The sequence below is a fragment of the Ammospiza caudacuta genome, chromosome 5 (genome assembly GCF_027887145.1).
Source record: "Ammospiza caudacuta isolate bAmmCau1 chromosome 5, bAmmCau1.pri, whole genome shotgun sequence".
NCBI classification, from domain to species: domain Eukaryota; kingdom Metazoa; phylum Chordata; class Aves; order Passeriformes; family Passerellidae; genus Ammospiza; species Ammospiza caudacuta.
The window spans coordinates 25918800-25946076 of record NC_080597.1 but is presented as its reverse complement, the minus strand read 5'-3'; the positions used below and the strand labels follow the sequence as shown (position 1 = coordinate 25946076).

At 43.1% G+C, this 27277-nt stretch overlaps 1 protein-coding gene across 1 annotated transcript in view; it reads left to right on the top strand.

Annotated features, from left to right (window-relative positions):
• Positions 1-11859, top strand: part of LARGE1 (LARGE xylosyl- and glucuronyltransferase 1) — a 274524-nt gene extending 262665 nt beyond the window's left edge. Inside the window, exons 15-16 of the mRNA XM_058804704.1 lie at positions 530-725; positions 4909-11859. Of these exons, the coding sequence (XP_058660687.1) occupies positions 530-725; positions 4909-5106 (394 nt within the window). The 3' untranslated portion in view covers positions 5107-11859. The remainder of the gene's footprint in view (positions 1-529; positions 726-4908) is intronic.
• The last annotated feature ends 15418 nt before the right edge of the window (positions 11860-27277 follow it).

Genomic DNA, 27277 nt, shown 5'->3' with positions numbered 1-27277 from the left:
TATGCAGCTTGGTTCCTGCCATAGTAATAACCATAATTAATAACATAGGACATCTGTCCAGAGCTGCACATGTCTCTCATGCAAATTATAAAATTGCCTGTAAAACAGATCGTGAATATCACCATGGTGGGGAAATAGCTAATTTTAGGGACTTTGTCTGAGCTGCAGATTTCTACACCAATTTTAGAGCACCGACCGATGCAGCTGCTTGGTTGCTAGGAATAAGACACAGCCCTTGTAGTGCAGATGAACTGACAGGGTACTGTGTAATGGTTTCTCACATTAGCATGAGGTACTGTTTTCACACTATCCTTCACCAACTAGATGTGTTTAAGCATTGAGCTCCGGGAGGCGTGCTGGAAATAGTCCTAGAAATTGCCTCCGACGTGTCCTGAAAATGATGATGTGAACTGTAAGCTAATGTCCTTATTTTTGAGCATTTCATCTAACAGGTAATATTTTGTTTCCTTGCCAAGATGCTTTCTATCTAATTGCCTCCCCACGCCCCTGCTGTTTATGTCTGTTTCAGGTACCACGTCTGGACGAAAGGGCACGCGCCAACAAATTTTGCCAAGTGGCGAACGGCCACCACTCCCTACCGCGTGGAGTGGGAAGCAGACTTTGAGCCATACGTCGTCGTCAGGAAGGACTGCCCGGAGTATGACAGGCGCTTTGTGGGATTTGGCTGGAACAAAGTAGCTCACATCATGGAACTGGATGCACAGGTGAGGAGGTGACAGACACACGAGTATCTCACTAGGGCTCTGCAGCAGGGTTGTTCCAACCAAGGCTGTGTCCTGTAGGAAGGCGTCACGCTTTGCATCACCAAAGTGTTCATCTGGCCTTACTGAGCTCCTTAATGAGCACTTCTTGAGTTGGGAACACTCTGTTTAATGCTTGTCAAGTATTAAATGAAGAGCTGAGTCTGAGTTCATTTATTTGTCAGTTTTAAGAAATCCATTGTTTTGCAGAGGCACAATCCCTGTAGTGCTTTCCTCCTGACCGAAGCATTGAAGCAGTTGTTGCCAATCCCATCACTTATTAAGGAACATGTAGACCTAGCTGGATTTTTTCCATTAAATTGAGGTTTGTGAGTCCCAAATACTAATTTACAATTCAAAAACTAATCTTCAGTTGAATTCAAGGCAAGCATCTTTAATTTCTGGCTGGAATTTACAGCACATTTCTGCAAAGATGGTCTTTACATTTCCAAAGTCTGGGGCTGTGGTGCTGACTCCAAAGGATCCAGGTACTTGTGCCTTGGGCTACCTGCTTCTTGGATCTGTGACTTGGGATGAAGCTGCTGGGCAGAATTTATAATAATAAGGATGCAGAGAAAGCTCAGGAGTCCCAGACTGGCACCAGAGCTCTCAGAGTTGCCAAGGTCCCTGCTGCCAACCTAAATCTTAGAGGCTGGCAGTGACTATGGCTCCATGGGAGCCCAGTGCTGCTGCTCACTGAAATGGCAGGATTTGCATCACCCTGCTGTTCTTGAATGAGGAGCTACCCACTGTGCTCATCAGTAAGGTCTGGGTCATGGCATTTCTTTTTAGTTTGGGTTTGTTGTAGTTTTTTTCAGTTTGGTTTCAATCCCAGTGTTTGAACTAGTAGCATTTCATGCTAACCAAAAAAATCAGTTTTGGTGATCTTTATCCTCCTGTGATAGCTTCTGCTATCAATCTGGAATAGAGCAGATCCTTCTTTGCTCAAGTCTTACCAGTTTATGTGAAGCAGAGCAGCTCAAGGCTTGGAGCAGGTTAGTGGGAGATTGTGTCTCTGGGGTGTGGGCTACAGTGTATTTGTGTGCAGGCATGTGTGGGAAGGATATTTTCTACTTCTGCTTACAAAACCACATGGTCACCTTGGGCTGGCAGCCACTTGCCCTCTGTTTGCCAAGGTCATTCCCAACAAATTTGTACCTACTTACATGACAAAAAATTATTACAGACTAGAAAAAACATTTTCCCTTATATTAATGTTAATAATACTTTGCTATAGCACTGTAATTTTCTAGTGCACTTTCCAAGCACTAATTAATTAACCATCAGTTGTGGAGAGTGCCAGGGTAATGGTTTATTATTTGTTAATATGGGTAACAAGGCTTATGTTCCCAGTGGCAGCTCTTATGTAGCATTCAGGATTTAACTCTTCTGTTCAGAGGTGTCTGCTCAGCACAGAGATTCACACATGGGAAATAGAAACAGTTTTCAAAGTTGATCATAGTGCAATTATTTTAAATGACCATTGGGTTGGAATTAACTCTGGGAAATTGTTCTTCTCACTCTTCCAGCCTTGAGCACAGTATCACATTTAAAAGAAGCTTCCTTTTCCTCTGTAGCAATTTGGATATTGGCAAGTTGTCCCACAAATGAGCCTAGAGGAGACGTGGGATGGCACAGCTACCTCCCCTGTGGCATTCCTCTGCTTTGGGGTGTGCACAGATCAGGTTGCTGCCAGCTGCTAGGCTGGCTTCATTACCAGCAGGCAGAGCAGCTTCTCAGTTATTTCACTGCTCGTCATGACTGCAGTGTCTGTCAAGAGGTCTGTTCCAGATCCCTTTCCAAGAACCTGTGCCACTGCCATCCCTCAGAGCAGGACATGGCATGGAGATAATCATCATTGTTATTCTGGGAGCATGCAGGTGTCCCCTGAGCTGGATGCTGTACAAATGCACAGATAATGCTAGTCTCCATCTAAAGAATTTGTAATCTAGGAGCTAGGGACAGAGGTTCCTGCAAGTGCATTGGCTTCTCAACAGAGGCTTCCATGAGGTAGGGCGAGGTCATTAGGAAACCTTTCCCTACCTTTCCAGTGACTGTGCTAGACTGTAAGTGTCCCATTTTCCAGGACCCTAGCCCAGCATATTTCAAAGGGGATTATTAGCAGTAGACTCACAGTTTTTTGAAAGGCTTTATGTGTCTGAAGGCCATTCAGAGGGATGAGAATGCTGCTGTGCTGAAGAGTTAGCACTGCAGAGTGTAGACAGTCCCTGACCTGCAGTATTACAGCCTTGAGATGCAAACAGAGAACAAAGAAAAGGTTGTATGAGGGGAATGCATCTTCCTCTGCAGCTCCAGCCCAAGGTTCTTTAGAGTAATTTTCTGTAGTTTGTAGTTTATCAGCTCTCCTCACTCCATGGTGCCAGCCTTTGGTTTCACATTTGGTTCCCCATTAGTCCTAAGCATCTTCCAGGTGCATGAATTCTGCATGTGAGCATCAGATTATTTTGCTCTTGCTATACATTTTTCACCCCAAACAGAATTTCAGAGGACCCCATTCCTGTATATGACAACATTGTAAATTGGCATCGAGATTTACCACTTTAGCACTGTCTGTCAGGGTGCAGGAATTCTTATAGGGAAACAGGAGCTGCATCTGCACTTAGCTGCACATACAGGTGAAACACTCAGGTTTATCAGCACACATGTGGTTTTTTCCCTACTAAAAAACTCTACTAATAAATCTCTACTAAAATATTTTGGAGTACTCTGCCTTTCTGCAGCAGATATTCTTTGCCTCTCTACAGAGTCCTAAATCTACAAGTGACTGGGAATTACAAGCCAGGGGGTATTTTGCACCACTTCCTGTAAAGGCAGCATGCTCTGTGGCTGTTCCTTCCCTGGCCAGTTTCTTTTGTTAATAGGTTAATGAGTCCATCCAGCAACAGCTACAGATAGAAACCGTGTGAGAAAATAGGAAATTTGACTGTGCAGGCTTCAAAGTTTCTTTATCATTTGCGTCCAATACAAATCTGACTTATTGAAATTCCATATGAAAAAAGTGATTAGGGTACTTCATTTGGCTACAGAATAACAAGGTTCATATCTCTTACCCAGTTCCTTGCAGAAGATACCTGCTTGTTGCGTTTACTACACTAGTGAACTTTCAGCTTGTCTAAGAATCAGGCTTTTTTGAGCTTTGCTCTAATCCTCATATATTTACCTATAAAAATTGAAAGAATCTTACAGGAATAATGGAGACTTAAATCAACCATCATTTTTTTAACAACAAAAATTGTCAAAGAACTTGGTCAGATATAAAGAGAATAAGTGAAGTAGTTTTACAGGAGAAGGAGAGTTAGCACAGTATCTCAAACTTTGTGAGGAAGAACTTAATTTGAGTTAAAATGTCTCAAAGCATATGGAATTAGCGGGTCCATTTTCACACATTGCCTATAAATGACACCATATTCTCCCCTTATTTCAGGTTGATAAATAATTTTGGACAGTTCTGTCTCTGTAAGTATCTTAGCATATAGGCAAAGCAACATATGCCATGCAGTTCTGTCTTTGTAAATGTAGCTTATTCCATTATCCCAAGCAAAATAAATTTTAGGGGCAAAGCCATGTTTTTGCATGGACACGTAAGACTCTAGCTGTGTACTCACAGCTGTGTTGTTGCAATCACACTGCTGAAAAATCTGCGTGGCAGACATGGCTTCAGGTGTGCCTTTTGTAATATTTCCGCATTATTTGGCTTATATGGGGTATAATGTTTTAAAATAGCTGGAGTTTTTTTACCATGAGGGTGGAAAACACTGGAGGAGATTATCCAGAGGGGATATGGACCCCACCTCGCTGGAAACATGCAAGGACAGATTGGATGGGGCTCTGGCAACCTGATCTAGTTGAAGATGTCCCTGCTCATTGCAGGGAGGTTGGTCTAGATTGTCTTTAAAGGTGCCTTCTAACCCCAAAAATTCTATGATTTTACAAAAAGATTACGTAGATCTTTCAAAAAACCAAGAAAAAGCTACTTGAAAAAACAAAGGCAGTTTGTTTGAGATTCCTGATGGGTTTGTTGTTCCGGAGACACAAACGGCGCCGTTCGGCGCTGGAGCACGTTTGGCTGAGGAGGAGTCTTGTGGGAGGCGGGGATCCCCCTCACAGCCGTGTCTTTGTCCCGCAGGAATACGAGTTCACGGTGCTGCCCAACGCCTACATGATCCACATGCCGCACGCGCCCAGCTTCGACATCACCAAGTTCCGCTCCAACAAGCAATACCGCATCTGTCTCAAGACGCTCAAGGAGGAGTTCCAGCAGGACATGTCGCGCCACTACGGCTTCGCGGCCCTCAAATACCTGACGGCAGAGAACAACAGTTAGCAGCGTGGGGCCCCTGCCTGGCCAACAGGGACACTGAGGCAAGAGCTGCTCAGCGTTTGGGGCCTGGCCTTCGAACTCCAAACTGAGAAATACTTTCTGTTTTTATATCATACTTGGCAGTTCTAACAGTAGAAATTTGAAGTGACATATCTTCGGACGATGCTCGTCATCCCTTCTCCGACTGCCCCGGCTCTGTCAGCTTCAGCGTTCGTGAGGCGCGTGTGAGCGGGGCCGGCCAGGCACCCTCTGAGCCACCCAAGGTGGGACTGGGCAGGGGCTGGGATTGCACTCCGCTCTCTTGACTGCAGGGCACAGACAGACCTTCAGAATATAGGATTTCATGTTGCTATTTAATAATTTGACATGCTTTTTATCTGTAAAGGAAGATCTTCGGGTCGCTGTCCTGTGAATTTCAAATCTGCACTACTTTAAAAGGGAACTTTCACCTGTGAACTTTCACAGGGGCCCTGTTAACAATGGATGACCTTGTTAATGCAGGATGAGCCAAAGGTCTGAATTAGCCTTGAAAACACAGGGGACACTTGTACAATACTGCACTCCTGAGAAGGTGTGTTACTGGCTCAGTTGTATACATTATATCAGTTGATCTTTTTTTTCTCAAATTAATTGTTTTATCAGGAAAATCCCCTATATCCCACTCTGCCTTGGCCCCAGTTCTAAATGCTGCTCCTTTCCTTGCCAAGGAAATATCTCCCTTGTGTTTCTTTGCCATCTTCTGTTTTGGTGGTCCAGTAAAGAAGATCAGTTGCTCTGCCAGAAAGTGAACAGAACTTGTCAGTTTAAAGTCTGTTTTCATCAGAGCAACTTGTTCTCATGTGTCTCATAAGATAAAGGGCCTGGCTCTAACCCTTTATCTCTTTTAGGCAGGAATTGGATTTTACCTATAAGGCACATTGTACCAGGGGAATACCGATTTGTAGGCTCATTTCAATGCTGCCCATCCGTGAAGGCTCTGGGCCTTAGGCTTTAAGTGGACTTCTTTGCTGAACAGTGAATATAAACGAGTAAAAGGCAACTAGTAGCCTTGGTGCTCTCCTGCTGCCTGCTGCAAGGTCTCAGAACTACTTCGTTAAAGGAGTTTATAATTAAAAGGAGCAGAACTGTTAGGAATAAACTCCCCATTGGACGGGGAGAAAAGAATGTGTTGGGAATCTGAGTGAGTGTTTGCTTGAACGTGGACTGGTCAAGTTCACAACATCGGTACACACAGGAATTTGCTGGAGGGCGAACAGGAACCTAACAAGCAAAATGCAGAAAACAAGACATTGGACTTTTTGCCATTTTCTTTATCTTCAGTATTAATGTTGTGTTTACATGGGAGGAAGAGATGAGGTGCACTACCCTTTTCAGGGCTATTTGTAATTTCTGTTGCAATGTTAATAGAGAAAGCAGAAACAACTCAGTGAGAAATGTGTCTGTCTCCCTGCCCCAAACCCCAAACAACCACATGTACCAATACCACTGCCTGAGCTGGGAAATGGATCCATATTGCGTTCTGCTCACATTTTTCCATTTTGCTTTTCAGCCACTGGACCTTCTACTTTCCTCCCCACCTCATCCCTCTAGAGCTTGGTTTTATTTCTAACCTGACATTTTGTGAGAGATTTCTGATACGGTGGAAACCACGCAGTTAAACCAGACATTTAAACTACAAATATCAGTTCATCATTCTGTGTATATATAAGAAAAGCCAAAAAAGGCAATGTCTTTGACAAGAAATAAAAAGGGGCGGGAGGCTCCGTGTAGTTTTCACTTTTTCCCCTGGGAGTGTTGGCTGCATAAGAATATATCTCTGCATAATTTTCCAAAGAGCTTTTTTCTCTGTTCTTAATAGCTTTATGTAAAGATTTACATAAAAAGCTGGAGAGAGTTGGGAAGAAGTGATATTAGTGTTTAGTGCTGGCCAAGATACGTTCTTTTAAAAACATCAAAGTCTTAACTCCCCAAGTCCTGTATTATGATTAAATGCAGAGGTCATTGTACTGATTGAGAATGAGAAGAACCCTGCAGCACAGGGACTGTTGATTAGCCAGTGTGCAGAAAGATCCCGAAGCTGATCTAAAAGAGGCTACCATTCATTGTACCTACAAGAAATCTCCAGTCAGAGCTTCAGTGTGGCCACCATTATGTTCCATATGCATTCCAGATGTACATTTCTCCTTGGCTTAACAACATTGCCCAAGGGTCGGCTGGATTGTCCTACAGCAGCATAGCCATTATTTGGCTGCTCCATTATAAGCATTCTTCTCATTATTCTCTTCTCAGTGGTGAAGGATGGGGGAGCAAGGAGGTAATGATTTGCTACTTGCCTGTAGGTTGAGTCTTGGGACCTCCTGGGTAGGCTTAGGTGTGCTGGCTGATGTAACCAGCTCAGAGATTGGTAGTAGGTACAAAGAGTCCCTTTTTTTTGTCCTTATAGACACTGTACTGACTTGTATCTGTCATGTCATATTTGTTTCTGTGCTTCATAATTTGAGAGGTATGGGTCTTGGGGGTTTTTAGCACATTTCAAACAATTTACCTGATGGCAAGTTAGGATTACATATCTGTCTGTAACTGACAGGGCTCCTCCAACACCATGAAAAACTCCACCACCAACAACAAAAAAAATTCCCAACTCAGTTATAACACTGGCTGTCTTCCAGTCCTCTGCTGTAGTAAGTCTTTGCTAGGAACTTTGTTACTTGATTCTCAGTTTTCTCCTGAAATCTTCCAGAAGTAGCAGATAAACCTGGTAACGTAATGCCTTTGATTTATTGATTTGTTCCAGCAACTTCTCTCTTGAGTCTTCAATCTCCTTATCCTTGATCCTCTCCTTATCTTTGATATTTGGAAAGTGTGAGTCTCTCGTTTAGATACCACTCCAGCACCCTCTCAGTGAAGACTGATGCAAATAAATCATTTAGATTCTTGGCAATGTCTTTATTGTCTTTAATTGTTTCTTCTACTTGTTTGGGGTGGCCTGCCCATTATCTCCACTTTCTGCTTTTGGTGTACTGAGCAAATGTTCATTTTCAGTTTTAACTTTCTACTGTTTGCTCTTCAGATTCCCTCTTAGCTTTCTCAAATTTCATCTTAACTGTTACATACCTTCCTTTCAGCTTTACACAGTTTTATTTCCATTCTCTGAAAGTTTCCTATTTGGCCTGAATAACTTCTAAAATTACCCATTTAGTCATATCAACATTTCCTTGTCATTGTCTTCCATTCATCCAAGGGGTACCATACTCCATGGCTGTCTTATCAGAGCCCTTTCTATTTTAATCTGAGGATTTCAGCTTTTCTAGTCCATTTTTTTAGAGCCATTGATTCTTTAAAAAGAAAATCATGTTTTTGTTTTTTAAATTTACCTTGAATGTCACCCTACTAGGTTTTGAGGGTATTTTCCTCTTCACCTTCCTAAATGTGAAATTTTTCTAATTTCCTAATTAGGGGATCAGAAATAAAGTATTACAGAAATTGGGCTCTGTATCTCCCTTCTGTATCTCCCTTTTCCCTCTCCACTACAAAACATTGACATTTAGGAGTCATTGTAAACTTTTCAAATCCCAAAGCCAGAACTGTGCATTTTCCAGCACCTTTTGACATCCCACCACTATCAGACATAATTATTATTCCAAATAATAACCTGCTGCCTGGCACCTAGTCCTCCTATTTTTGTTTTCATGCTTCTTCCTGTGATGTAACAGGCTCTGCCAGCACAAGTTTTGGATTAAACACTTAATTGATACCTTATCATACCCTTATGATATGTTTCCATGATTTTTCTCTGTTGTCACAGTAGATATATCTATGTATAGAGATATATACACACATCTTCAAAAGTTTGGCTGTAGTTTCCATCATATCACTTTCTCTCGAAGGATCATCTACCATTTGCCTACACAGAAAATGTCTCTGTTTATCTGGGATAGTTCTTAGTATCTATCAGGTTTTTTCCCAAGTCCTAGCTGTAGTAATTCCTTCCAGCCTTGCTAGTTTTCCTATGTAAACAATCTGGTCCCACTTCATAATTTGCTATTTTTATTTTTTCTGTTTGTAATCATTATCCTGGATGCCATGGCATAAAGGATCCAGCAGCTGTACATGCAGTTCCATCGCCTTAGTTAGACTGAATCTGACATATGCTCCCATTACTCCTAAAGTACTGATTTTTTACCTGGTTGGCTTCATGTGGTTTGTTGGTAAATTGTAAGCTGCATTTTTCTTTTACTGCAACAAGCAGAGGCACTTTGTAGTGTTATTTGCAGTAGCTGTGGCAGCAGAGTAAGCCCTGTGTTAGAGGGAAAAGCACAAAAACCTCATCAAAACTGTAGCTGCTGTTTCTCTCCACAGGGGAAAATAAGGCCCTAGCACAGCTTAACAGTTTTATAAATGCCCTGCACAAAGCACATTGCACATCATTTTCTGGTAGGTATAATTATACATCGTCCAATTAAATATGAAAAATACATTTTTAATGTTCTCATTTTTATGTGCAGCTCTACCCAGAAGATAATGCATTTCCTTCTCTGTCTTGCCAGTTTCCCCCATTACTCCAGCCTGCCTAATAGCCCCATCTGTTTTCAGCTGAGGAAGATTAATGGCCAGAAGCACTGGGAGTCCTGGCAAATCAGCAGAGATATTACTCTTAGGCATTGCTCAGGACATTCCCTCCTGCTCTGCCAGATACTGTATGGGTGTTCCTCAAGTTTCAGGGCAGCAGCAGCAGAACACAGGAAGCTCAGCAAGTGGGGTGAGTGTCATTATTTATGAACTTCAACAAGGTCTAACACTTTCAGTGGTGGGAGTGCTAGAAAGAGAATGTATCATTGTTAGCTCAAAACATATTTCAATATTAGGGAAAAAAAAGCAGCTAAGTTTTTGCAACTCCACTAGGTGAAACTAGAACAGATAAGTCGCTAGTAGAAAATGCCAGCCAATAATCAGGTATTTCCACTGCACCACTGAAAATGTAGAAGCATTGATAGCTCAATGAAATAATTTTTACATCTGAGGATTAGTAATTAATAATGTATATTTAGATGGTGTGTTTACATCCAAACACTTAGGTGTTGTGGGTTATTTGAAGATTGTATATTGTTTCACGAAATGAAATTGCTTGGAAGAGCTGCTGGCTGTGCACAGCAAATAATTGCTCAGAAAATGCTTACAAACCTGGATTTAGAAAAATCTTGCTTTTATAAGAGTTTGGTTTTATGAGTAGTAATACACTCCCAGAACAGAACATAAAGTCCTTGAGAATTTCAAAAGGAGCTGTGTATGTGTCAGTTGCCTGGAACATTTTCCTCTTACCCTTACTTGGGATTTGGGGTTTGTTTACAGAGAAGAACTATGATGTTGAGTTGAAAAAAATAATCTGGGAATTAGAAAGCCAGCCAAATATTTATTTATGTGGTCATTCATATGAACATATTTATCCAGACGTGTTAGTGGCTACTCCAGTGGAAGTGTTAGGTCACTGAAAGTGTCAGGATGCAAATAATCTGAACTCAGGCTTAGAGTTTGTATCTGGTCAGTCATTGTGTGTGGCTTCTCCTCATATGGTAAGAGCAGCTTGCTGACTTCTAGCACATTACTATTTCTGTAGGGTTAAAATGTCTTAAATCTCTGCAGCATGAATTTGTGGAAGTCACTGCACAGGTAGGAAAGGCTGCATTTGAGAGCTCCATGGTCCACTGCCACAAGACACTAAATTTCATTCCCAAAGAAACAGTTCTGACCTGAGGGTAATTCTCTAACCAGGGATTTAGACACCCTTACCAGGTATGATCAAGAAGAACTCCCTAAACATATTAGGCCAGGTAATTCAAGCCAAGCTTAGCCTATTTCTGAGTATTATGGCAACATGATTGAGACTCAGTGGAGGTGTGAATTTTCAGCATTAACAATTACATCACAAGTCTTGTGATAAGGCTGCAAATTCAATCACATGAAAGTTAGAAGATCTGAAATTTCAAATTGGTGGTGGTGTTGGTGATTTGCTTATAAAACTTGTATCTGTCCCCTCTCACATATATAGTAGGATGTAGTCTGTGCACAATTCTTCATTCAGGTTTTTTTGAGGGAGTTATCTTTCTTTCTTTGCAGAGAATGCACAATATTTGGGCAAATGAAGCAGCTGGGTGTATGATACTCCTTTTTACTTCTTCTTTCATTGAGGTTTTCATAATGTGATAGCAATCTTGATTTTGAGCAAAGACAGACTTTTTTTCTTTCCCCAAAGGATAGGTATAAACTGATTTAGGAAAATCAATTATCCCCCATGCTCTCAGAGCAGAACACCTGCAGTTCTGTTCTGCAGGCTTTTCTCATGTGGAGGGGATCCTACGAAGCTGATGGCAATCACACATTCAGAGGCCTTGTAGCACTCACCCCCAGGCTACAAATCCTAACAGCTGAACTTGCAAGAGTGATGAATCCCAGCTCTGTCCAAGCATGTCTGCTCCATCACTGGGACCACTCTAAGGACTATGAGCAGTCTGTCAGGTAAGCAAAGAAATATGAAGTAAATAATTGCAGGTGGGGATATGATGGGTTTGTTTTAAGTAGCCAGATTTTCAGAGGAATGAGGAAGACATAAGCATTTTGAAGTCCCAGAAGATCTGTTCATAGGATGTGTGGGTTGGACTAACCCCATTCTGGATTTGTATCATTTCTCAACAAACACTGGCCAATGCATCCCACCTTCAGTAAATTCTATGGATTGTAAAATTCTTGAAAGCACTGACAGTAAACCATTCACAGCTCAAAGATATTTAATTTGTTCCAATTCTTTGGATTCCCACACTGATCCTTTGGTGCCCTTAAGAAAAAGGAAAAAAAGAATAAAGATAATAGAAGTTTGATAACCGTAGGAGTCTCAACTATCCAGCTGTTCTTAAATTGTCAGCACTGAGGTCAATGGTTGGGGCAAAGCTAGAGTTAGTGAGGTTCATCGAATTTCTTCTTTTGATCTGCCTGTGGAACTCTTGTTCCAACAGTGACACTATAAGGGAAGGAAGAGCTGTCCTTGCAGATTGATCCATGAACTCTTCATCCAGTCAGACCTCACCATCAGCAGCAGGAAGGAAGGGGCACCACCACCTGGGACTGTTTGTAGATGGCAATAGCGAGTTCAGTATGAAATCTCTTATTCTGATGACAGATTTCACCGAGCTCTTCTGCATTTTTCATGTACACTTGCTGTGAGTGACAGAGGCGCCTTGGGGTGAGGAAAGGATGGGACTCAGCAGTTGGCTGGTCTAGAATGAGAACAAGAGATGTGTGTATTTTCCCTTGACACCTTGCTCAGTGTTTATTAATTATATTAGCACCAATTAATCCAGCTGACCTGAGACTCAGTGTTCAGGCCAGGCAGTAAGCTTCTGCTGTGTTGACAAGAGAATAGACAGATAAGCAAAATTATGTTTTCCGTCCATAACATCAATGAATATTTCCATACAGGTTCAAATGGCTCACAGAGAGTTTACATCTTGTATTTTTCACTGTTAAGTCTTCTTCAAAGAACAGCAACGGCAATTTAAAAAAATAAAAAAGCTATTGAGTTCTGTAAAGACCCACAAGGATTGACATTCACAGAGAGTCATCAATATAAAATATCCACCAAGTTAACCTTCCAGCTTCTGTCATAAATGCAGAGAATACAGGCACTATCATCATCTTTCTCTTTACGCTTTATAGAGCCAAAAAAAATACATGTACTAAAGAACAACTCTGAATCACATCACCCAAGACACAAATATTTTCTAAATTTTAGTGCTTTCTTTTCCATTTTCATAAGTGAAATTAAAAGTTTGAAAAATATTTTTATTAATGTTATTCAATGTAGATATTTATATTCAAAGTTGAACGTGAGCCAGCAGTGCCCTGGCAGCCAGGAGGGCCAGCCCTGTCCTGGGGGGCATCAGGCCCAGCACAGCCAGCCAGGCCACGGAGGGATTGTCCTGCTCTGCTCTGCCTCACCTCCAGGGCTGGGGCCAGGCTTGGGAGCCACAGTATAATAAAGATCCAGAAAGATGCTGAAGGGTTTAGAGGGGAAGCCAGAGGAGGTGCCTGAGATAATTTGGCTTTTTCAGCCTGGAAAAGAAGGAACTTGGGGGGAGACCTCACTGCAACTGAAACTTCAGGATGAGGGAAAGAGGAGGGGCAGACCCTGATCTCTTCTCTCTGGTGACCAGTGACAGAACCTGAGGGAATGGCCTTAACTTGTGTCAGGGGAGGTTTCGGTTTGATATCAGGAAAAGTTCTTCACCCAGGGGGTGTTTGGGCACTGGAACAGGCTCCCCAGGGAAGTGGTCACAGCACTGTGCCTGAGAAAGATCAAAAAGCATTTGGACAATATTCTCAGGCACAAGGTGTCACTCTTGGGGATGGTCCTGTCCAGCACCAGGAGTTGGACCTGGTAATCCTTGTGGATCTTTTCCAACTCAGAACATTCTGTGATTCTATTTTATTTATTTTAATATGTTGCAACTTTCTTCTGCATCTGTCAGACTTGAAAACATTACAGCATTGTCTGTGGAGAAGAACAGAACTGAGGGGCCATTGAGTTGTCCTCCATGATAGTGCAGGGAAAGTCTTTCCTGTAGCCTGGGGGATTTTTTTATTAGTTTGTGCTATCTCAGATTTTATTTCTACCTTAGCTGTGTCTCTTCCAATAAGTATGAAAGTCTACTGGCTCATACCAGACCACTGCATGATTTCAGTACTGAGCAGTGTTTCTTACATGGCACCTAAACCTCCAAACAAATTTATTCTGCAGGGGTTTTTTTTTTTCAATTTTAATCTTCAAGCTACACCTGATAAAAAATTCATCATTTTAAAGCTGTAAAAATGGGTTCACTATGTTTTGGTTTATTTTTAACATACTCATTTTGTTCAAAGTTTTCTGTCTACTACATCCATATACCTTCCAGGAAAATACTGTTTTGAGAGAAAGAGCATAAGTGTGTGGCTGGAATCAGCAGCACTATGAGGGTTAGTAATCTCCTCAAGCCAGGAATTTTAGCACAGGTTTCCAGTATTTACAAATTTCCCTATTTCTGTAGGGTTCCATTTCAGGATCCTTCTTCAGTCAGCCCATTCTTGCGTTTTCCACTTTTTCTCCTTGTTCCCATCTGCTGCAGCCCTAAATCTTACCTTAGGTTGGTGTTGACAGGCATTTTAAAGACAATATATACAACATCCACAGTGCTGAGATCTGATTATAACTATTACACAGAGAAAAGATACTTCTCCATTACTGGCTCCCTTAAACTATCAATAACATGTTAAATTAAAAAAAAAGAAAGAGTAAAAAAATGAGAGGGGAGGGGAGAGGAGAGAGAATACTTAGGCTTCAAATGCCATTAATGCAAAAACAAAACTTCATCCACTTCTCATCCCTAGGGTACCCAAAACCTGATGAAAGGTAGCACCAAAGTGATCTGAATACCAGATGAATCTCACAATGCCAGAATCCTTAGTTCTTAGGTGCCCAGCTACAACCATTCAGGCCCTGATTTAGCCCATACAGCTTGGCAGCTGTCTTGAGACCCATGGTGTGGGAGTTGGTCATAGAGTCATGGAATCATTTAGGTTGGAAAAGAAATCTATGACCAAGTCCAACCATTAACCTAACACTGCCAAGTCCACCACTAAGCCATGTCCCTAAGTGCTACACCTATTCATCTTTTAAATACTTCCAGGGATGGTGACACTTCCTGGGCAGCCTTTTCTGGTGACTGACATCCCTCGCAGTCCCCTTTGTTTCCTTTGAGAGTCAATGGAATGAACAGGACTTCAGAAGAGGCATTTCAGTTCACTTCAGCACCACATCACCCCTTGCTCTGTGAGTAGCAGAAAGGGTTACAGTGCAGGTAGTGAGCATCAGTTTTAGAGTTGCCACATACTCATTTGAGATTGCAGGTGTCAAAATCCTCTGGAAACTAAACAGTAAGTGCTGCAACGCCTTATACTCGATATTAGCTGACAAACTTGAGAACAACAATCCATGTGACAGAAAAGGTGTGGGTGGATCAGCCACGGGAGGAGGGTGATTTGTGCACTCCAGAGACTGTGCTGCATGTTGTGACAGACAGTTTGTGCTAACAGCAGAAAAGCACTCATTTTCAGCCCAAAACCGTGGGCTTCATAATGGTGGTAAAATATTACCCCTGGCATTGGTGGTTGGGTTGTGCCAGGTCTGTGGCAGTGTGTCAGCCAGCACATTTCCAACAGTGCAGGTAAGAAACTGTGAGAAAGGGGTAAAATCCCCCAGCGATGGCTTTCCACGTGTGTTTCTTCTTAAGACTCAAACCTCATTCTTTTTCTCTCATGGCCAAGGTGATTCTACATTCTCCAGGGGAAAACTGGAGTGCCATGACCTTTAGGGTGAGCTAGGCTTGTGTCATTGAAGATTCTGACTTTTCAACTCAGCACCTTGAATTTCCCAATATATTACCTGACTGGCTGTCCTTCTGCTTCAACTCTTCTGTTTCTCTCCCCAGCTTGGGGAAAGATTTTTAAGTAATGTTTCAGGAAAGAGGAAAGAAAATGTGTCTTCTTTCCTTATGCCGCCTCATCTCCCAAGCACCTCCCCCTCCAGACTGAGGCAATTTGCATTTAACACAAACCACTTAATTTACACATAAACTTCAGTCCGTGTGTAAGTTTTCTAGGTGACAATTTTACTGGGGAAAATGCTGTTTAGATTGTGTGTGCAAAGTAAATGGCTTGTAAATATTGGAAAAAAAAAAACAAACAGGTTAATTTTCAATTGTGCAATAAAATGGTGAAATAATCCTCTCAATTCCTTTCCAGCGTCTGACTTGATGTGTGCTGATTTTAAGAGCATACCGTTGTTTCTTCAGATGGGAACAAAAAGAAAGAGGTCATGAGCTGTTTTGCTTTCAACTTCAAGCTTTTTATTACTTTTTCATTTTTGCACTGTCATTCTCTTTAAGTTGGTTTATCCCACCAACCCTGGTTCAATCAGACACATTAGTACCAGGCTGTTCCCACTGAAGACAGGTGAGTCATCATCTGCTCCGAGTTAATCATGTTTATCTGCTTTACTTGACCTTGACCTCCTTCCTGCTGTTGTCTCTCTGTAATGAAAGCCAAAACTTTGGCAGATGGGGGCAGCTTATTCAGTTCCTGTGTAAGTATGACAACAAGCAGATGGATCCCCTGCAATAGATGACAGCTCACCACCAGCATGGCAGCAAGTCTAACAGCTTAGTATTGCAAAGGCTTTATGTGCTGTGTGGCAGCATGGATTTTACATTAAATAGGAGTCCTTCTCCTGATAATGGAAAAAAAACAATCAAAAACCAGAAGCCTTCACTTTTCTAACTTAACCCTTGCTGATGGGTTACTTAAGCCTTGCTGATGGGTTTTTCAGGTGCTCAGAGCTGCAACTGCCCCTCCCCTAATGTGACTTAGAGCTGGTGTATCCTTAAGCACTAACAGGCAGAGCCATGGGGCTACAGCTCTCTCCCTTCCTGCTTTCTTTCTCCTTGGTGGCCTACAGCCTCTGCAGACATTCATTATCAAGAAAGGAGACTGGGGCAAGAATGGGAAGAAAGGTCAGCTGCATAATTCTTTGTGGTTTGTTCTGGTCTTCTTTTAAATCAGAATTCGAAGTAGATTCAACTATAAGTGTGTTTGCTGGGGATGACAACACGGAATTTACATTCATAGGGACATCATAAAAAATTGGATGTCCCTGGATGTAGGACATGGAGCATCTCTCAAAGACTGGATAGAATATGAAGACAAACTAGTGTAAGTGGGGAAGCTAGCTGAATTTTTAGGGTGTTTTTGGACAACTGCAGAATGAAATATGTTTTTTTGGAGTACCTGAATGGGCTGCAAGTCCAACAGGAGTTAGAAAAAGAGGATTCATTATCAGAAACATAAATACTTGGAAAAGCATATACACATATAAGTAGGTGGGAAAAGAATTGGCAAAAAAGGAAGATGAAGGACTGAAAATGTACAAATGGGAGTTTTATAAGCTCAACTCTGCAGTCATTGTAGAGAAAAAGAAAACCTGCAGGTGTACCTCCCTTAAATTCCCTGACTTTGCAGCAAGGCAAAGCTGGCTTGCACTGGGAAATGAATGATTGAGCAGGTGCAGGAAGTGAATGGCATTAACTGTGTAAATAGCAGCCGCTTTTCAATAATCGGGCTCCCAGAAGGGATCCTCTGCCTGTGCCATTTCCATATTACCCACAACCCTTCCAATCCCTCCACCTCTGACAGATCAGAAATAAAGAACAGTGCTTCCTTTAGGATTTATGTTGGTTATTAATATCCAGGACAGGTGCAGTAGGGCAGATTACAGTGTGCTCAGCCTGGGCTCAAAAGTTACATTTCATCAGAAAGGGGGAAGTTGAATTCCCAAGACTGAAGTAGTGATGGGGCATTCATTCATTCCATGCCGACTCTCCTGCAGGCTCTCTCTCTCTCTCTGTGATTTCTGGTGGTCTTTGTGTAACTACACTCATCTTCAAGCTGTTTTAACAGAGGAGTTAGCTGGTGACTGGGAGGGACAGCCAGATGTGGGATGTGTGTGTGCTTGCTGCCTCAGGATATGTTATGCTGCTCAAGAGCCAGGTGTGAGGATGGAGATGCTGATGAGAATTCTGCCACACATTTAGCCATTCAAGTGGCATGAAAGAGGGCTATATATCTCCCTAATTTGCCACTTGAGTTTTCATCTCAGGTTTTCACACACCAAATCTGATTACAGTTCCTTTATTTTCCTGCCACACAGCAGCACAGTCTACAATTTCCCTCCTTTCTCCCCCTGCCCAAATTATGCCTAAAGAATAATGTTGCATGATGGTAGTATGAGTCACATGCTCTACCTTGACTTGTATGGCAAGGTACCCAGAGCCTGCGTGGAAAACGAAATAAAAACCTCATTCACCCACCAAAGTGTGGATTTTATAACCCAGATGCTGGGATGTCCTAAAACCTTGAGCCTTGGTAATTTTGTGTTGCAGCATAAATAAAAGCATAGGTTATTCACAGCAAAGCTGAGAAAGGGGTGTCAGTTGTACAAACCCAAGTACTGCCTGTGGTGAAACCACAGGTATCAGCTGGTCACTGAATATCAGTCTTTGTATACCAGCAAAAAAAATAGCATTTTGCTGACATTTACCCCCCAGTCTGGCTCCAGAGCTGGCAATTTCAGGTGGTAAATGGCAACAACCCCTCAGAGTTCTTGTTCCAAGCTTTTGCTGATACAGCTCCTTCAGTTATGCTGGTTTCTGATTTTGAAGGTTAATTTTGCAATTATAACTGCTGTACACATTTTGCTAAACAAAAGCCACTGTTTTGAAGTGGCCACCAGAGAGAAGATTGAACAACTCTAATGGGTTCAATTCATCCTCTGCTTCAGGGCATAACAACATTTCTTAGAAGCAATTGTTCCTCTTTCCTGAACTGCATAGGCAAGTGTGAGAATTCATATACGGTTGCCTTTCCTTTATCATGCCCTTGGATTTGTCTTGCACTGGAGAACTCTCACGTATTTCTTCCTGAGAAGAGCTCCTTCATGTTGTTTTCAGGGAGCAGCCCACCTGTTATGGCCCTGTTAGTCTCATTATTGCTCCTAGAGACCCAAGTCCTTGTCCTTTCTTCACCTGGTTACTCTCTCGTTTCTGGGGGAGCACATGTGCATACCCACACATCTGCTCATTACCTTCTCAGGCTGGGCAATGTTTGCAACAAGTGTGAAACCATTACTTAGGTTTGTGGTGAAGAAATTGGGAGATCTGTACTACTGCTGTATATTTTACTGATGTGCTAGTTTGTAGTAATCTGGAGGAGGTTTGTGAAGTTGGGTTTGCCCATCAGGATTGCCTGGGCAAACCATAAGGGAATCTTGAAGGAACAAAGCAACATTGAGGCACTTACAGGCAAACCACTGACTGAGACTTCAGGCTCATCATAGGTGTGTGTCTGTCAGTCCTCAGAGGGTCCGCAAAAGGAAACCCCAATGAGATGCTCCCTGAACACAAATCAGCTCAGCTCCAAAATAACAGTTGTAGTAGTGTATGAGCATCACACTCAGAGGGCTGCCACAGTGCTCCATCAAACAGCAGAGACAGCTTTCAAGGACCAGAAATGTCACTTTGTACTGACAGCATTTATTTATTCCTCTAATAAATTTTTTTTGAACCTAACACTGCCTGTTCTCAAGCCTAAAGCAGCATTCTTCCTTGGAGCTCATTTCTTGTTTTAGCGACACTGTCTTCAGCCTTTCTTCACTTCTCTTTGTGTTTCCCATTATGCAGTGGCTGCTGAGGTGGTGAGGCTGTGTGTTCTTATTTGGGTAAGCTGCAAGCCTACAAACCACAGGACATTTCAAGCTGGGGACAACTCTCATGGCAAATTCCTCCTTGCTCTGTGTGCTACTGCACTCACAGAGGTGGTTTTTACACAATGTCCCTCTGAGGTGCTGCTGGCTGGCAGAGAGTGTGGAAAACCCTGGGTTATTTCAGTGAGGCTCCATGTTTTCCCGGGGATTTCTAGGAAGGGAGAGAGCAGTGGCACAAACCTGTGTCACTGTGTTCCCATCCAGTGAACCCATCAGCACAGCAGCATGATGCTTTTTTCCTCCAGCACAGATGGGGGGTTTGGTACCATACATACATTGAGGCGGTTCATGGATCAGAACTTCTCTGTCTGGGAATTGCCTTGCTGTAGGAACATCTGCCTATGTGTAGTCTGGCTTAATTTCATTGTATTCCCCCTGCAGTGAGGAAGTTTTTTAGAAACAGTCCACCTGTTCTGTTCATTGCGGCTGAGTGTGAGGCATAGGACTTTAACTTCAAACATCCTTTAAAATAACAAGATGCTTAATTTTCAGCTGGAGCCTTTAAAAGTCCTTCTGCTGCTGTGCTACAGCAACTCCCCTCAGCTACAACACAACGCAGCAGAGACCCAGCAGTTTATCTGCCCTTTCCCAGCACACTGAGGAGCTGTCACAGCCCTGACCCTGAGCTGGATGACTGCTTTCTTCACATCTCTGGCTGTCAGGAAAGACAGGAACTGGGACCTGGAGGCTCCTTTCAGCTCAGTGTCTCAAGTTTTGTGGTTATTTATCACCCCTGAATCTTTGTAAAATGTCTGTTTCATGAGAAACAGATTTAAATTGGATGGTTCATTGGTTTGATTCAGAAAAGTGATTAGTATGGCAGGGAAACCACGTTAGTCAAAGATTTTTAACCCAGCTGTTGTGTGGAAAAAAATTGAATGGGATTCTACTGCAGATTCCAGCACTCAGTGCAGTTTGCTTTATAAGCTGTTGCAAAGCTGAAGGCAAAGGAACTGAAACATTTGCTTATTGACAGGGAAAATATTTCAGCCTGTCACATCTCTGCTTGACTTTGACTAGAAGAGAGAGGTGCAGGGCTGTGCATGTTCATGTGTTGTGACAAGATGAGACATGCTTGACTGGGTCTCTCCTTTTGGGGAAGAGATGCCATGCCAAATTTTCCAAGAAGCAGTGGTCTGCTGACTGCCAAGACGGGGGTATTGTGGAGAGGGACTTTGTAGGTCCTTTCATTCCTGTACCAATCCCAGCTACAGGGTTCAGATGGGATCAAGACATGAAGAAAATGCTGAAACCCTGTGCTAAAGGCTGTAGTATTTTGTGTCCTCTGAACATTCATCCTTTGTACAGAGTCCTTAATGGGAAAGAGGGCTTAGCCCATTATAGAGCTGAGTTATCTGAAGCAAGTTGAGGTTGTGGTTGCAAACTGTGAGGGTGGTAAGACACTGGAACAGGCTGCACACAGAAGCTGTGGATCACTGGAAGTGTTCAGAGCCAGTATGGATGGGGCTTTGAACAACCTGATCTAGCGGAAGGTGTCCCAAACCATGGCAGGGGAGTTTGAACTAGTTCTAAACACCTTTTAAGCTCCTTTCCAGGCCAAACAATTATTTGATTCATTTAAACATATCCAACTCATAGAGAAATTCCTGCAGCTCTCACTCATCACTGCCGTACTCTGCCCAAGCACCTGCCTGAATTTCCTTTCTGTTGGCACCTCAGTCCCAACTCCTTCTGGGAGTTCAGCAAGCCCAGGCACTCCCCTGCTCTTCCACGTGCTCTCCCTGCACACCAGCTCTCCTGCCCTTGTCTCTCCTAGCTGTGCTCTCTTCCTGTCACTACATAAAGCATTCCATATTGCCATGACCTGAAGCTTCCGGTCATACACAGGCAATATTTTATTATGTAATGCCTGAAAACCCTTGCAACAATACAAAATTTGACTGCTTTGCTTTGGGGGACAGCTGACAGGAGAGGCAGTAGCCTGAAAGAATGCCCATGGATGCAGCTCCTAGGTGAGTGAGTTCACACCCACCTCCGTTCTGTGCTGTGTTAGACTGCAGTTCTGCTTGACACCATTGAGGATGTCAAGCTGCACAGTCCAGTGTCAGAGGCTCAGCCAGGCATACTTTAAAGTACAGAGAAATCAAGCAGCACAAAACTGCTTATCATTTACCTGCCTCACAGCTGAAAGGCAGTGGATAACAGCTCAGACCATTGTACATAGCAAGTGACTCAGGAAAGCCAATTGCATGGCTGTGGGACTGATGAAAAATAAAAAGGTTTTGTATTAAATGGGCCTGACATGCACTTTCAGGTCCTTGTTTCCCCATGCCATGGCACACAGAGCTGCTCAGGGCTGCATCAGTAAACGGGCAAGCACAATCACTGCTAGAGTGCCACAGGTCTGCAAAGGGGAAATATCCTATTTAATTCACACTCTTCAGATAGTGTTGGGACACTGGTTGGCAGACAGGGCCACCCTGTTTGCTTTTGGAGTGGTGTGTATGTGGGCTGGCATTGCCCTCTGCTGGCTGCTGCCCCGCGTGGGCGATGATGGGCATACAGGGAGACTTTGCCAGCTTTCTTGTCCTGCTCTTCAGTCTCTCCTTCCCTCTGTATGATACATAGCCTAAGAGCAGTTGTGCTTTCCTGCTCCTCTGGTGGCAGCTGGACAGGGTACAACTTCACCCCTTGGTAAATGACACCTTTTCTCACTTACTTTTCGCCTGTAGGGGTAGTTGTGTCCTTGTCTTCCTCATCTCTCTCTCAATACAAAAGTTATTGCCCCTCTGTGTAAGGAACATCTTTGGAACTGTGTGGAAATGCTAGCAAGTGTTTTTAATAAGTCATCTAGCAAATTTTAAGCACTGCAGTGTAAAATGCTGGATGAACAGGGCAAGGAGCTCTTTGGAGGGAAAGAATCAGGAACCTGAAAGATTTCCCTGTTTCACTTACAGTGTACTGGTTAATGACTTTTTCTGCTCTTGCCTAAGTTCCTGGGATACTACTCCCTGATAAGCACAGGCCCATTGCCTTTAGAGGCATCACAGTAAATAAGAATAAAGTTCACATCCCCAACAACCCTAAGAAGAGTCTTTAGTGCTTTTTTCCATATTACATTTCAGGCATTGCATTTTGCTGTTTCTGCACTGCTCTCAGCTTAGCTTCCCTTCCATAACTGTCTGTGTGACAAGGATGCCTGGAGATCCCTCTCATGCTGAGCAAGAATGAGCAGTGTTATTCTGCACTTGCAAGGATGCTTGGCAGCAACAAAAATATAGATGGTAAATCGTGTAGAACTTGAGAAGCTGCTGCCCTGAAACTTTATTCTGAAGGGTCATCAATAGAGTGATCCTAATCTAGTCTGAAAACAGCTGTTCCTTGGGGAGCAGAAAATAATGCTGTTGGGGAAATCATGGGTCTGATCTTTTTTTTTACTGTTTTATCTGAAACTTTATTTGCCTGTTTTACATTTGGGGTTGGTTTTGTTTTCAGCAGAGAAACACTCTTTTATCTGGAGTCACACTTCAGTGCACACTTAGGATATGTGTTGCTGTGTGCACTCTGAGAGCAAGAGGCAGAAGGAGGGAAAACAAGTTTTGGTTAATTATAGCCATTGTTCTGCCACTAGAGACTCCTGGAAAGTATCAGTCACCTTCCTGACTACCTCATAGCAGTCACAACTGGTTTAACAATTCAAACAAGGTGAAAATCTGTACCAGGTAGCAAAATCTCTGAGGACTCATTGGAAACACTTGGAACAGGGTCAGTAATATGTCAGACTGACATTATTGTTGGAGATAACGTTAACCAAGAGACATCCTTAGCAAAGGACCCAAGGACTGAACATCTGTTCCTCTGGGAGCCTGGGTCTGCTTTCTCTCACATAACTGGTAGCTTGGGAAGCCCAGCCTGAAGCATGGGGGTGGTGAAATGAGCTTGTGAGCTTTTGTGCTTGTGCAGGACAGTTCACAGGGCACAATGCTTCCTTCACTCCCCGCTCACTCAGGCTGGGGGACAGAAGTTCTGATGGTAAGGCCTTTGGGAATTGTCCCCACCATGGGGTGGCAATCCCATACCTCACCTTTGGAAAGTTCTTTGCCAGGATAAGGAGGATGTTTCTGGGATGAGGTAACCAGGGGAGTTTGTGCTCCTGCTTCTTGTGATGGAGCAAAGGAAGAAGACTAAGTTTTGTTGGCCAAGTCCTTTAAGAACCAGTAGCCTGGAGCCTTTTTTTTGTGGGAATAAGAAACTACTTGGAAATTGGGTTCAGGATGTGCTCACCAGGAAAGACTTTGCAGAGCCTTGTCTCAGTTTCCTCTGTCTCAAAAAGTAAAGGGGATCAGGTTTGGTCCCTCTGCCTGTGTCTGTCTTGCATACATGTTGGCACAGGAACAGCACATCTCTCCACATCAGGGTGTCCCAAGCTGTTTATATAATTTGCATCTTGGATGGCTGGATTATCTGCAGACACCAGAAAGCTACAGGTACTTCAAGCAGTGATTGCCACATGTTTTACAGGTTATTGTGGAAATGCTCTTGGGGAGACTGAGCCAATCAGGATTTTCAACCAGCCAAATGAAGTAATTCCTAGCTCCACAGCCAGACCAAATAAAACTACACATAGCACAGCTGGGTTAGCTCGTACAATTGACAGAAACTTTACTCATGATTGAAAGACAAAAGTTCTGCAGTGGGCTTGGCTGAAGGGCGTATAAGACTGGGAATGTAAATACGCTTTGTGCTGCTCTCCAGTGACTTGCATGCCTGGAGTAAGTAAGCTGTGAATCTGAATTGCATTTGTTGTTGCTGGATAATTCTGCAGGTGGCCCAGTGTAATAAATGCTTTATCTCAGACCCAGTTTGATTTCTCTGCCTGCACAAAATTCAGTAGTCTTCTCAAAACAGGAATGTTTAATTCTATGTGAAACTACCTGATGTTTTTAACTGAAGTTTCACTTCATTTATCACAGTGGGCTCTCTATCCCTCTGTCCTGGGCGTGCACATCATTTCAGGATGACAAAGAAAAAGTTGTCTTAGGAAGGCATGTCCTTTTGCTCCAAATGCTATAGTGAAATGTCACCTCTGGAAACATTGTAATTCAAGTAAGTGGCCTATATGGGAATAGTTGTGAGAATTTGATTTGCTTAAATCTGTCTTTGTGCCCATAATCTCAGATCCTAGCATTGCCCTTTCAAAATGCCAAATGCAACAGCTTGGATCATTAGCACACTTTGAATCCTCTTACTTGGGTCGTGCAAATGTGACTCTTGTCCTTTAGACAGACACTTTCATGCTGTAAGGAGAACAGGGCAGGGAAGAGGGGATAATATTTAAAATACCATAGGACAATTCAGATCTCATGTACAGTGTTGTAACTCCTATGAAACTTAATAGACCTATCCCAAGCTTAATTGACATGAAAAATTTGCTCAGATGTGAGAGGTTTATCACTAATCCATTTCTCTCTTTGAAATTTCATTTCCCCTGCAATATTTCTTATCAAGTTTGCTCACTGAATGCCCAATTTTGAGATGTATTTCTTCTCTAGGAGTCTAATTTTCTTCTGGGTAATTCCATACAGAAATCTTATTGAGGAGGTAGAGGAGGCAGAGCTCTGGGCAGCCTCCTTGTAGTTTGCACAGGCTGCCACAGAGTCATTTAGGCTGCAGGTAGATGCTTCACTGAGCACTGTGGTAATCACAAACTCTCTTGGCCTCTGATATCTGTTGTTTGTGCATCTCTTAGTTTGGATTTTCTCTCAGTTTCATGGAGCAGTTTGTAATCAAAGTTATGCTAATCTGTTGCCTCAGTTCTTGCCAGTAAATTGGTTTTTAGCTGAAAGTATTGGGCTGTGGAAGTGGAAGGGCATTCATGGGGCTCTTGCAGTGATGACAGTAAGATAACACAGTAATGATTAAATGCATATGAGGAAAACAGGAGAAAGTTTTTTTGAGGAAAAAGTGGAAGTGTGTGTGAGGAAAAATCAGAGAGAAAAAGAAGGAAGGACAACCATAAGGGATGAAAGGAGTAGAAGCAGAAATACACAAATCAAGAAGCAGCAGTACGGGATGCCACCAACAAGGCAAAAGTAGTGATCCAATAGAAGGAAAAGCAACATCAGGATGAGGTAGTAAAAAACAAATTCTAAAAAAGTTAATGCCAAAGTGCTACCAATCATTGCACATAACACTGAATGAATGTTGTGCTGTTTTCCATAGGTGTAACATACACTCTCCAGGGTGGATACTTCTAGCATTGTTTTTTATCACACACCCATAAATAAATTCTTTGTCTATTGAAAGCTTTGGGGGTTGTGGCTATTTAGGCTTTTGTCAGTTTCTCTGGGTCTGGATTGAAGGCACTTGAGACAGTAGTTCACGTTTGGACTCAGGTGTTTATTATTTCTTATCAATGAAACAGTCTCACACCTGTGAGTTTGGCAGCTTTTCATTAGAAAGCACAAAATGGCTAACAATCTCTTGTTACAAGGTCTTTTAAAACTAAATTATCCAATTAAGAACTGACACCTGGATTATTTTCCCGTTTAACACAATAACTGATCCCAAAGAGCCCGCAATGCTGGCTTTCCTGCCCAATTACAAAATGCCACCCAAACCCATGAAGAAGGAAGAAGCAGCATGAAGAAGAAACCCAGGATGACACCGTGCGCCCTTCATCTTGCTTCCATCCACAACATACTAAAAATCCTAAAGTCTAAATTTCTCACCAGGTGATACACCTACACTACTCTCTACAATCTATTTCACACTTTTGTGGATTCTAGTCTATCTTGAAGTCGAGGAAACTTTCTCCATGAATGAGGGTCAAAGTCAGTGCTCCCCTGAGCAGGGCACCCCAGAGCAGACAGAGAAATATTCCCAGTGCCCTGGGTTTCCCCAGGCTTTTGGCCAGCTCTGCTCACATCCCCACGAGTGAGTCTGTCCCCTTGGTGTGTACGTGATGGCTCCTAGGTGTGTGTTGATAGAGGGAGAGCGTTTGCTCTGCTGCTGCCAGGTACTGCCCTGAAATTACTTGTGTTTGCAAAGTACCTTGTAATGCACTGCTCGAGCCCAGAGTGTTGTGGTGAAGGGACTTAAATCCAGATGGCAGCCAGTGATGAGGAGTGCTCCCCCAGGCTGCTTTGGGGCCAGTCCAGTTGAATACCTTCACTGATGATCCAGACAGGGGATCAAGCATACCCTCAGTCAGTTTGATGAAGACATTAGGTTGGGTGAGAATGTTGACCTGCTGGAGGGTAGGAAGGTGTTGCAGAGGGATCTGGATAGACTGGATTGATGGGACAAGGCCACTTGTATGAGGTTCATCGAGGTGAAGTGCCACATCCTGCACTTGGGTCACGACAACCCCATGCAGTGCTACAAGCTAGAGGAAGAGTGGCTGGAAAGCTGCCCAGCAGGAAAGGACCTGGGGGTGCTGGTTGACAGACAGCAGCAGAACATGAGCCAGGTGTGCTGAGGTGGCCAAGAAGGCCAAGGCCATCGTGGCAGTATCAGCAGCAATGTGGCAGCAGGACCAGGGCAGTGGCTGCCCCGCTGTACTCAGCACTGCTGGGGCTGCACCTCCACCCTGTGTGCAGCGCTGGGCCCCTCGCTGCAGGGACACTGAGGTGCTGCAGGGCGTCCAGAGAACAGCAGTGCACATGGTAAAGCTCTAAACACAGGTTCTCAGAGGAGCAGCTGAGGGAGATGGGGGTGTTTAGTCTGGAAAAAGAAGACTCAAGGGGAACCTGATCACTCTGCACAGCTCCCTGAAAGGAGGCTGTTGTAGCCAGGTGGCAGCTGGCTTCTCCT